General features: G+C 37.8%; 1 protein-coding gene across 1 annotated transcript in view; it reads left to right on the forward strand.

Annotated features, from left to right (window-relative positions):
- The window catches only part of CORIN (corin, serine peptidase), a 270,732-nt gene that overhangs the window by 38,113 nt on the left and 220,332 nt on the right, over nt 1-12,287 (forward strand). The window contains 1 exon segment of the mRNA XM_082390479.1: nt 9,211-9,411. Coding sequence (XP_082246605.1) covers nt 9,211-9,411 — 201 coding nt within the window.

Genomic DNA, 12,287 nt, shown 5'->3' on the forward strand with positions numbered 1-12,287 from the left:
TGATAAAACCTTATGCTAACAAACACAGATGCACTATGCGTTTCTAATTTTGTCTCTGGGCTTCTGGCATGTGTAAAGTCAAGATGGCAGAGACTTCTGAAGATAAGAGAGTTGGACTTTCTGAATAATTATTTCAGCAGCAAGCTGTAGAAAAGAGCAATAGCAAATCGTTTCTCTCCTCAACCCCTTAAACTGAAGCTGGAGCTACAAAGGTTTCGTTTAGTTTAATTTAGTTTAGTTTGGACTCTAAAATGAAGATTCAGGTTTTTGAAGGAAATTGAAAGGAAAAATGAAGAGTAAGAAAGGTACAATATTATACCTCGGTTTTTGTTTCTTCAGTTATAGTCTAATACTGAAGGGCCATGTGACCTAGAAGAAAGAATTTATAACTCAACACTAGGAGGTCTGGGTTTAGCATCTTACTCTTCCATTTACTAGATGTGTGACTTTTGGTCACATGCTTTACCTTCTCTGTGAGATGGGGAATATAATTCTTATTCATTTCACAGAATTGTTATGGAAGTAAAATGAAATAATATCTGTGAAAGTGTTTTTATTTTTTTTTAATTTGTTTTTAGTTTTAAAAAAAATTTTATTTTATATTGGAGTATAGTTGATTAATAATGTGTTAGTTTCAGGTGTATAGCAAAGTAATTCAGTTATACATATGCATTCTATTCTTTTTCAAATTCTTTTCCCATTTAAGTTAATACGAGTATTGAGCAGAGTTCCCTGTGCTATGCAGTAGGTCCTTGTTGGTTATCTTTTTTTTTTTTTTTTTTTGGCTATGCCGCGTGGCACGTGGGATCTTAGTTTCCCGACCAGGGATCGAACCAGCACTCCCTGCGGTGGAAACGTGAAGTCTTATCCACTGGACCACCAGGGAAGTCCTGTTGGTTATCCATTTTAAATATAGCAGTGTGTACATGTCAATCCCAAACTCCCAATCTATCCCTTCCCCCCGGTAACCATAAGTTTGTTCTCTAAGTCTGTGAGTCTGTTTCTGCTTTGTAAATAAGTTCATTTGTATCATTCTTTTTAGATTCTGCATATAACGATATCATATAGTGAAAGTGTTTTTATAGGTGACAACATTCATTATGAGAGTAAAAAATTGGTTTTTGCTTATGAATATTATTACTAATATTAGATAACTTGTTAATAAATAGTTCTCTTACACTCAAAAATTGACCAAAAATGTCCTTATCTCATTTTAACTCCATCTGTAAGAACTAAAATCTGTGTACTATGACCCATCATCATAGTAATCCCATAATTTATAACCCCATAACCCTACAACCAAGCTATTGACATAGTATAGTTTAATTGCTAATAAAGTAGCTAGGAAGAAGTAAAGTTGACTGACTGTTGGATTTGCAATGTGATGCCAAGTTTCACTTGACTGTTAGGCTCAGGCCTGAGAGCCACTTTCAGAGACTCATTCCTCTCTTATAAGAACTAAACTAGCAGTTTAGTTCTTCCATCACATGTTGTGCTTCCATCACATGACTACAAGGGTCAGCTAGTACCATGGAATACTTGATCAGAGCTTGGACTGATATCTGCCTTAAATTATTTATAAGTAATATAGAAACATTATATATGCAACACTTAAAGTAAAATTATGTTGACATGTTGAGCAACATTGAACACACATAAAATTGTAGATATAATTTGATACTGTTTATTCCTTTATTGAATGCCTGTTAAGTTCGAGGCAGTATCCTATGGGACTTGGGCACAGCCCTGAATCAGCCTATCCTCATGGGCTTCCTAGTTCAGTGAAGGAGGGACACATAAAAACGACCACACAATTGATTAGTTACCACAGAGGTAACTCCTATGCAGGAAGATTGTTTCTTTGAGACAGGGTCTGAGAGGGTCTGAACGTGGTCTGAGAAGCCTTCCCTGAGGGGGTGGCACTTTAACCATGACCTTCACCATGAGGATTTTGGAGTGGGGGAGTGGCGTGATTGATCTGGTTGGGGCTGTTAAAAGGTGTTTTTGACACCTGTCTGGAGAAAGGGTTGAAGTGGGTAGAGAATGTGGCAGGGGGAAAAATAGAAAGTTATTTCAAGCGTCTTATAAATGTGGTGCTTTGGAGTATGGTCTGCACTGATTTTTGCAAACTGTTATTCATCTCAATTTGATTTCATCAAAGGTATGGTCCGCCCAAATCTCATTAGAATGTTCTTAACATTTTTTTTCCCCAGCTGTTGAAGACTTGGTTTCAAAGGCTCGTCCACTCATCCACATCTAAAATAAATTTTGTTTTAGCCTTAAGCTTAAGAATGGCCTAAGGTTACGATCCTAGTTTTCTTAATTCTATGTAAAGTCTGTGTGGGACCTATTATTTTTTTATTTTTGTCATGCACTGAAGAAGAAAGAAATTATAGTGGTGGGGAGTATAGGAAATATGGTAAATAGTTTGTTTTTCTTGAACTCAAGAGAAATATTCCTCTATAAAAGTGACTTTCCTCTTCAAAAATGCTAGATGAGCTGGAGATCATTGAACTTAAATATAGTTTTTCTCTTACCAAATTTCTTAGCAGCTTGTGGCTTTTACAAGAATTTGGAATGATAAGAATCTTAACTTCCTAACTTATAATGTTGTGTTTTGAATATTATTTTAAAATGGAAAACCTCCCAGATCCTGATTTCTTTACACCAAAACCTTAAGATTTTCCATGCTCTTTTATGACCTGACTCTACGTTCCTTATTTAATTCTCCAAATTCCTTTAATAATGCTGGTCTTCTGAGCAGATTCAAAAACATAGAGTTCTCAAACCTGAAAATATTTTTTCGTTAATTCCTTAGGTCTGAGGTTATGCATTATGTCTAAGGTTTTGGAAAGGGCTGGCTAAAGCCTTGTACTCAAAGTGTAGTACGTGGATGCAACATCACCGTCACTTGGGAGTTTGTGTGAAATGCAGAATCTGGAATCTTGGGCCCCACTCCAGACCTGCCAAATTTGCCTTCTAATGAGATCCCCAGGTGATTTCTATGCTTCATCCAGTCCTTAACCCACTGCAATCTGACCTTTTCCTCTTCCTCTTCTTTTCCTACTACTAAATCTGTTCTGAGGCCCCCAATGTCCTTTTTTTGAATGCGCAGCATTTGGAACCGATGTGTGTTTGAACAAGAGTTTGAAACGGAGAGCCTGTGCTTTCTCTCTGTGTTTGTTTACATCTGTTCACAATGAGCATGCTCATTTTTTGGGGGCCAACAATGCATTCTTCCATTCAGATGTGACGCCCAGCTATGATCCTGCTCAGTCTTGACTACTCCCTTCTTCTCGAAATGCTCTTCTGCTTTGCCTGGATATTATCATTTCTAATTTTCCTTCTATTTCTGGCGGCTCTTTCTCTGTCTCCTTAAGCTCATCTTTCTCTACCTATCCAGTAAATTTGGGGGCGTCTGTCCTAAGCTCTCTTCTCACTTTGCACCCAGACGTCTCTAGACAATATCATCTTCTCCCATGACTTCCTTCATCACTCATGCATTCAACAAGTATTTATTGAGACCTTCACTGGTGCCAAGCATTCTGCTGGGTGCTTGAGATGCAGGCATGCATAATATACCTTCCTACCTTTGAGGAGGCAGACAAGAAAACAGACAATTTCACTTGAGTGTGTATGTGGTATATGCGGAGTGTGCTCTGGGAACACAAAGAAGATGCACATTTGTGGGGAAGTCTCTCAAGACCTTCTGGAGGAAGTGTTTAGATTGCCCCGGATTTAGACTTTTCTCCCCTTGAATGTCTCATAGCATTTTATACTCTATTTATAATAATTACAGTAACAAAAGGAAGCTTCTACAACTTTTATTTTTCATTCTCTATTATCTATTGTATCAGTCAGGGCAGGCTATGCTATGCTGTGGAACACAAATAATTCTAATATATTAGTGGCTTAACAACGACGAAGGTCAGTTTCCCACTTGCAACATGTGCTTTGCAAGATGGCAGGGGGGCTATGCTCATTCAGGTCATTAAAGGACTAAATTGATGGACCAGCCATCATCTTGAACCTTTGTGGTTCTTGTGCCAGAAAGAAAGAAAGAGAGCCCTGGAGTAACTTCTATACTTTTTTTATACTTTTAAAAAAGTATATAATGCAGCATCACTAATTATAATCACAATGCCGTACATTAGATCCCCAGAACTTACTCATCTTATAATTGGAAGTTTGTACCCTTTAACCGACATCAAAGATATCAAGAGACAGAATGAGGCCAGAGAATGTAACCCCAGCATGTGCCCTAGTAGAATGGGAGAGAATTGAAAATATTTGATGAATAACACTAACGCAACCACCCCATCTTGGTAAATATCTTCATTTACCCAGTAATTCAAAATGGAAACCTTGAAGGGACCTCTGACTCTTTCCATTACGTTCTTACAATTTTGCCTCTGAAAGCTCTCTCCCAAATGTTCTCTTTCTCCTCACTGCTTTTGCCTTGACTCAGTCCTTCTTTTCTCACTTGAACTCTTGCAATAGCCTTCTAACTGTCTGCTAGACTTAGCCCCTTTCAAGCATCACCCTGTTGCCAGAGTGATCATTATAACATTCTACCCCATTTAAGACTCTGCAAAATTTCTGTCACAACAAGATCAATTCCAAACCAATGACAGGAATACCCTTCCCAGCCTGGCTTCTACTTCCTTTCAGGCCTTTTCTCTTGTGAGTCCCCTGTGTGCCAGCCATGTTTAATTACCTGCTAGTCAGCTTTTGCATATTTTCCCCTTTGCTCTATCTAGAAAGTTCTCCATTCCCTATTACTACAACTCCGTCTTCCCCACAAATGCTTGGCTCAAACCTAGAAAATCCCTAATCATCTTTTAAGATTCACATGGAGGATCTTCTTCCCTAAGAAACCTTTCTTGACTTTCTCAAATGGAATGACAACTTCTTCTCTAATTGTTGTCACCGGATTGTCCTATGCATATCATTCTCAAAGCATTTGTATCATGGTCTGTAGTTTTAGGCTACATGCCTGTCTCCCCCAGCTAATCTATAAACATCTCGATGATAAGAAACTCTTACTAAATTTTGTAATTTACTTTCAGCAGAGAGTAAATACATAGTTCCTGGCATATAGAAAATGCAAAGTAAATGTGTTACCACATGGCTAGAGATATAAAGATAAGGAATTAATTTCAAACTCGTATCATAGGAAAATAAATTTTTTTAACATGCAGATGATGGTTGATTTTTTTTAACTTGTATACCTTGTCCAAAATGAGAAGGGTGTGTGGGTGTGTGTGTATCGGTATGTGTCATGTCCCAACTCAATTCTTGGGTAAAGTTAAACAACTCTTGTAAGCTTTGGTTTCCTTCCCTCTGAAACTTCATAAAGAAGAGTTAATTATAGCATCTGTTTTCATGGGATTGTTGGAAGGCTAACTCAAGAAATGCCCATAGTGAGGATACTTAGTAAGGTGCCTGTGTTAGTTTCCTATTGCTGCTATAACAACTCGGTAGCTTAAAATAACACAAATATAGTACCTTAGAGTTATGGAGGTCAGAAGTCCAAAATTGGTCTCACTGGGCTAAAATTAAGGTGTCGGTAGTACTGTATTCCTTCTGGAGGCTCTAGGGGCCAATCTGTTTTCTGCCTTTTCCAGCTTCTAGAGGCTTCCTGTGTTCCTTGGCTTGCGGCCCCTTGCCATCTTCAAAATGAGCAATGGCCCATTGAGTCTTTCTTACACTGCATAGCTCTGACACACACCCTCTCACCTCCCTCTTCTGCTTATAAGGATTCCATGACTACTGTGGGCTCACCTGAATAATCCAGGATAATTTCCCCATCTCAGATTCCCTAACGTACATCTGCAACATCCCTTTTGCCATGTAAGGTATGTAAAGTAACCTATTCACAGGTTCTGGGACTCGGGATGTGGACATCTCTGGGGGGAGCATTATTTTGTCTGCCACGGTGCTCAATCCACTCATTGTAAATGATCAGTAATACTTGACTATTATTGTTGGAAATGCAGACTGTTTCTTAAACATTGTTAAATAGAGCTGTGTTATAGCAGAAACACTTTTGAGCCATACAACCTTGATGTAATGTGGCCTTCTATTAATAACTTAGCATGAAAGAGTCACAGTTATTTTACTCCAAAAGTGGGTTAAGTGATTCACTTTTGAAAATTACCTTAGCCATTTTATTATGCTGGGATGCACTTAGAGTAAAAGGAAATTGGCATTTATTTAAAAGTACCTTAGGACTTCCCTGGTGGCACAGTGGTTAAGAATCCGCCTGCCAATGCAGAGGATACGGGTTCAAGCCCTGGTCCAGGAAGATCCCGCATGCTGCGGAACAAATAAGCCTGTGTACCACAACTACTGAGCCTGCGCTCTAGAGCCCGCGTGCCGCAGCTATTGAAGGCCGTGCCCCTAGAGCCCGTGCTCCGCAACAAGAGAAGCCCCCGCAGTGAGAAGCCTGCGCGTTGAAACAAAGAGTAGCCCCCGCTCACCGCAACTAGAGAAAGCCCATGCGCAGCAACGAAGACCCAATGCAGCCGAAAATAAAAATAAAATATAAAAGTACCTTAGTAGCCCTAAGGAAGACAATTTTACTTTCATTACTATTACTGTGTAGTAATGACTAACAGTTATTGAGAACTTACTGTATGCCAGGAACTGTTCCAAGTGTTTATGTATGTGTTGACTAATTTGATGCTAATGGCCAGCCCGATAAGGGGAGGTACTTTGATTTTCCTTATTTTATGGCAGTTGAGAGTTTGCCCAAAGTTTCAGGGCTGGTAAGTAGTGATGGGATTTAAACCCAGGTGGTCAGGCTGTAGAACCTGTACTTTTAACCACGGCACTGTTAAAATAGGAATGTGGAAAAGGATGGGGCAACACTGGAAGAATGAACACTCTACTTTGGGCTAATAACGCTCAGCATTTTTGTAGCTCATCGTGATGTAGCTTGACAGTATTTAGTCTTACTGATTTCTATTTTTTGTGCTTTTAAAAAATGCGTAATAGAGGACCAACTGTGAGTTGAGAGTTGGTTAGTTTCCAGAGATGCTTGAAAACAAATGGTCTAGTCAGTTTAGGCTTTTAAAGACAAGTCCTTTAGGCTTGCTGTCTTTGTCTTTCTCTCAAAAATATAGTTTAGGGACATTAGCTTTAGCAACTACCGTATATCATGTGTTATCTTTCTATTCTGCCAACTTGCTTTGATATGGAGAGTTTAAGAGCAAGGAAACTTTTTTTTTTTTTTTTTAAGAAAGTTGTTTTTCAAGACAGTGTTTCCTGAAAAAGTTGGTGTTTAAAGATTATTTTAGAGTAAACAGATATTATTAGCACTTTCACCACTACGGTTAGGTGAAAAAGTTAAAGGAAAGATTATTAATAAGGCTAGTCATTACAAACAAAATGTTAAGAACAACTGTTGAAATATTTCATACGATAAGGAACTCCCTTTAAGTGAATTACACAGGGGTATAACTGAGGAGTTGGCATTTGCTCAAAGTGTGTTGACAGAGCTGGATGCTGACTTACAGGGTCAGTGTGATAAGTAAATTGACTTTATGGGTCCTTTACATTCATTATAGCCATGTTAGTGGAAATAACACGTTATGTGCAAAATCTCTATGCCAAAATTAGCAAAGAAGAGAGCAACTAATAAGTGAAAAATAAAATTATATCTAATTAGTAAATTTTTCTATATGAATAAAATACACATTATATAGCGAACAAATCTATCGCATACATTTATTTTGATCTAGGATGAATTCTAAATCATTTTGAAAATCATAAACAATTAAATGAAGTGTTTCATTTCACCTACTGCATTTAATATTTATTCATAATCACACAGACAGTTTGGGGAATGTGTTACCTGCACCACATGGTCATGATTTAGCGTTTACACTCCACCGTTTTGCTTAGAAGCCTGTTGACCTTAGTTAGCTAGAAAACAGCTGCTTTTCTATTTTGATTTGTAGTTAATGTTTTCCAAGTGTCAAGCACATGTAGAGAAATTTTTTTCTGTAGACTGATATTAAACATTTTATTTATATATATATATATATTTTTAATGGTCCATGGGCTGTTTGGAAAAGTGGGAGCCAAGTAGAGCATTCACTGTAAATGCTTTTAGGAAAAACAATCTCCCTTGGGTATTTCTATAATGGATCAATATCACATTCATTTATTTTAGTGGCATACTCAACCAGAGTGCTATATTCTGGAAACGCTCTGTTGTCTATTTTGACTGAGTTAAAAATACATGACCTCTTTCAAAGTTTTCAGATTTTCTGCCTAAAGCGAAAGCTAGGGGATTCCCAATAATCTTAGGTTGGACTCTATTTTGTCCATGAATAAATACCTTGAGAAAGTGACCAGTTGATAATCTTAGTTTAATGCCTATTTCTTATAATCAAATTTATAGCTTCTGGTCGAAGATGAAGATAATACAGTTTCTTCTTTTAGTTTTTCTGGAATTGGAGTTTTACTTTTTTTGGGGGGGGTTCCTATGAGTCTTGGTAAATATTTGAGCCCTATTATTTTTATTATCTGATGTGTGTAGTTCACTGAAATTTAGTGCCAAATGTGGAGAAATAGAAGGCCACAGGTAAGCTGGCACTGTTGTCCTTTGTGGCAGGTAGAAAGACAGGGAGAGCTTGTGTCCTGGGTACTGAGGAGCATAAATGATGTGTGAAATTGAGACACTGAGAAAGCAGGAAGGAAACACTGTATGATTTGCCACATTTTATTTGTGGTGAGTCCCAGGTGAGGTAGAATTGCCCTAAATTCTTTGGGCACTAGGAAACCTGGATGGGAGACTCAATTGCTAAACCTTTAGCTCTTGAGCAGCAATAGACACCTCACAGGGTTATGTGATTTACGATAGAAGAGAAACTATTGGTTGTCTCGAGAAGCGGGTGGTTTTGCTGGCCATCATTTTCTCTTTGCGTTTGCCTGGGAAAGCAGCTCTAGAGTTTTCCTAATACGTTTTTTAAAATAAGTATTTCTAGACAATTCTCTGGCAGTCCAGTGGTTAGGACTCCGCACCCTTACTGCAGGGGGCACGGGTTTGATCCCTGGTTGGGGAACTAAGATCCTGCAAGCCACACAGTGCAGCCAAAAATAAAAAATAAAAATAAAATAAAATAAAATTAAAATAAAATAAAATAAAGTAAAATAAATACTTCTAGTAATGTTTTAAAATATCTTTTTTTGGTCTTTCAGGAACATTAAAAAAAGCCTATTTTAAATCAAATGGGAGTGAACCTTTGGTCACTGATGGTGAAGTCCATGTGTATGATGTTATTCTTCCAAGTACAACTCATAACGAGAGCACCGGGACGTCTACTGCCGATCCCACCCTACACATTCCAGCCTGGACTATGGATGCTTCTCTCCCAGGGGACCAAAATCACAGGAGCACAAGTAAGTCTGAAGGTGCTGAATACCTGGGCACTTTAATGTCTGTGGAACCCACAGGTAGATTTTTAAGTGTGGCAACTGATGCTCTTAATTCGCAATCACTTACTGGTCACACAGGAAAAGCTCTGCTCCCTTATCTAGCAAGCATAGCCAAGTGCCCTGGTCCTAAACGTGAAATGCCGTCAGCTCAGCCATCCAGATAGGGACTGGAGTAAGAAATAAAAAGGTACCAATGCCATTCAGTGTTTCTGAGACATAAAAATTTATGCTGCTTGCCCCAGTATAACAGTGTTGATTTTACGGTGGTTCTGTTTTTTAAGTGTTAAGTTACTTATTTTGAGATGGTTAAATTAATAAGTAAACTAAGTTACTTATTTTGTTATTGGTGCCTTGTGGCAGGTATCGTAATTCTGTGGTTCTTCGAGGTAATTTTGCTGTAAGCATCTTTGCCTTAGACATCTTTGCTGTAAGCATTTCTGCCTCGTAATTAATTGGTTGTAAGGCAATTTTACGATGGAAGATAAAAAATGAAAAATGAAAGAGGGACATTTAAAAAGACATAATGAAATGTGAGAAATGAATAACAATTAAAAAGACATTGCTAAATACAAAATTTTTGAATGTTTAAAATGTGTGTAGATTCATGGTGACACTGCACAAATAACTGATTTTATTTTGTGAGTTGCACCTTGTCTTCCAAGTGTTCTGTTTGTAGTATTTTTGTACACTATTTTTTGGCTTGTTGATTTGTCTCCTCGTTCAGCATTGTGCTTTTTCTTTTTTGCTAAACTTTGTTCCTTTGTTAAGAGAGGTATCAGTTTCCAAATACTAGGATGCATATTTGTAACTGAGTTCTGTATTGCGCTGTGAAAGCCGTCTCCACTGGTGTTTGTTCCTCGCATACTGTCACATGTCCGTTGATAGACTTTCCAAAGTTCTATGGGAAATGTAGGTTCAACTCTGCGCCTCTGAGGCCCTCAGCCTCTTTCTCCTCCAGTGCAGTGTTTCAAAATAAGAAACCAACACAAAGCAAATCGTCTTCTGTCAGTTCAATAAAGCCATCAATAACGTCTCTAACTGGAAGAAATGATAACACATTTCAACCCGTTGAAACCAAACTGTCAAACCCCAAACTGTCAGCCAGTTAGTTTACCTTTCATTGCAAAATTGCCTTACAGTCAATGTGGTGAAAATATTTGCAGTGAGATGCTTATAGTGAGAAGTGAGAAGACCAGGCACGCAGTGCTATAATCGAATGCCAAGGGATTTGACTGGAGCTACCCCTTCATTTGCTTTTGAGGGGTCTATGTGTTCTTTCTCATTTCCTGGTTTTATTGGCTGTGCAATTTATTTTACTTGTTGGTGACTGACAAATAATCACACCTTGAGGAAAATGGCATGGCCAAAACTTCTACTTGAGGACAAATGGAGGTATTTGTCAGTTATTCCAGAAAAAGTGCTTGGAGAGAGAGAGAGAAGACAGAAAGTGTGGAGATGGGTCCAGTTAGATGGCAACAGATGATATGCTCCGGAATGTGACTCTATCCCTCAATACCCCTCCAATTTTTTTAGTAAAGTTACTAACCTTCCAGAATGCTAGTGGGAGTGGATTAGTGTGGAAAGTTACCTAGTCAGTGCTGATAAATCATAATCAGAGCACAGTCACTGTTAAGAGCTTTCTCTGCAGTTGTCTTGAGTCTTACTTTCTACTTCCTAAAACAAGGTTATGTGATTGAAAATTACACAAAACCCATTCATCCCTGATCACTTTCTTGTTTGTTGCTCCCTCCTTCCTGAAAACCTCCAAAGGGAAATCACATCTTAGGTCTAGGACAGAATATTTATTTTCATTCTGAGCCAGGAAGGGAAGGATTAAGCTGACTCTTAAGCTATCATAGTACGTTTGCCAGTATCTGAAGAAACGCAGGATTATTCTATCTCTCTAGCCCCAAAGCGTCAGAATGTTTGGCTTCCATTGTTTCATGGAGCACCGGTAGATATTAACTGTTTCTTACGCTTAGAGTTCACCAGCGATTTATACGGATTCATATTCATTACCCGACGGTACTACTACAAACCCAAATTATGCTAAGTAAAATTTGTTTTCCTCATGAGTTTAATTTTGAAGCTTTTAATATTTCGGTCATGTCTTAAGCACTTCATTATTCTTAGGGCAGTGTTTTTCAACAAAAGGGCAGAAGTAACTTAAGCAAACACTCAGTCCAGTTAATGTGGTTGCAATTACAGCAATTGTTATTTTCTTTTACAAGGTGGATTTGTCTCTATTTTGAAAGTTCTGTCATTTGTTAAGATTCAAATAGAGGTGACAAACACATACCCCAAAGAGTAAAGAAACATATGGTCCCTGTTGCTCAGTTTGGGAGTTTGATGGGAGTCTGTTTGACTCATTTTCTCTTCCTATGGGTGGAACATTGCTTGAGAATATGAACGTAATTTGACATGTAAAGGAAACCCAGGTGAAATTAGAATGATTAAATGTAGGAAGGTCAAAACCTTTGAAAATGTGTCATTCTGTCTTGTTAATGTACTTGACAGTTAGCCTTGAGCTTTACTTTCTCACCACATAGACCCTCAATAGACTGTCTATAATAACTAAAATTATTTATTGTAAGGGATTTGATAGTTTTTCATACATTTCAGTAATACTGCTAGTCTGTGAGTATAGAGCTTTTGATAGTTTTCAGGACAAGTTTGAATATTTTCTTTGTGGTCCTTATTATTTTTTTTAATTTTATTGAAGTATAGTTGATTTACAATGTAGTGTTAATTTCTGCTGTACAGCAAAGTGATTCAGTTATACATATATATATATATATATTCTTTTTCATATTCTTTTCCATTATGGTTTATCACAGGAT

This window comes from Balaenoptera borealis (genome assembly GCF_965194805.1).
Source record: "Balaenoptera borealis genome assembly, chromosome: 4".
Lineage (NCBI taxonomy): Eukaryota > Metazoa > Chordata > Mammalia > Artiodactyla > Balaenopteridae > Balaenoptera > Balaenoptera borealis.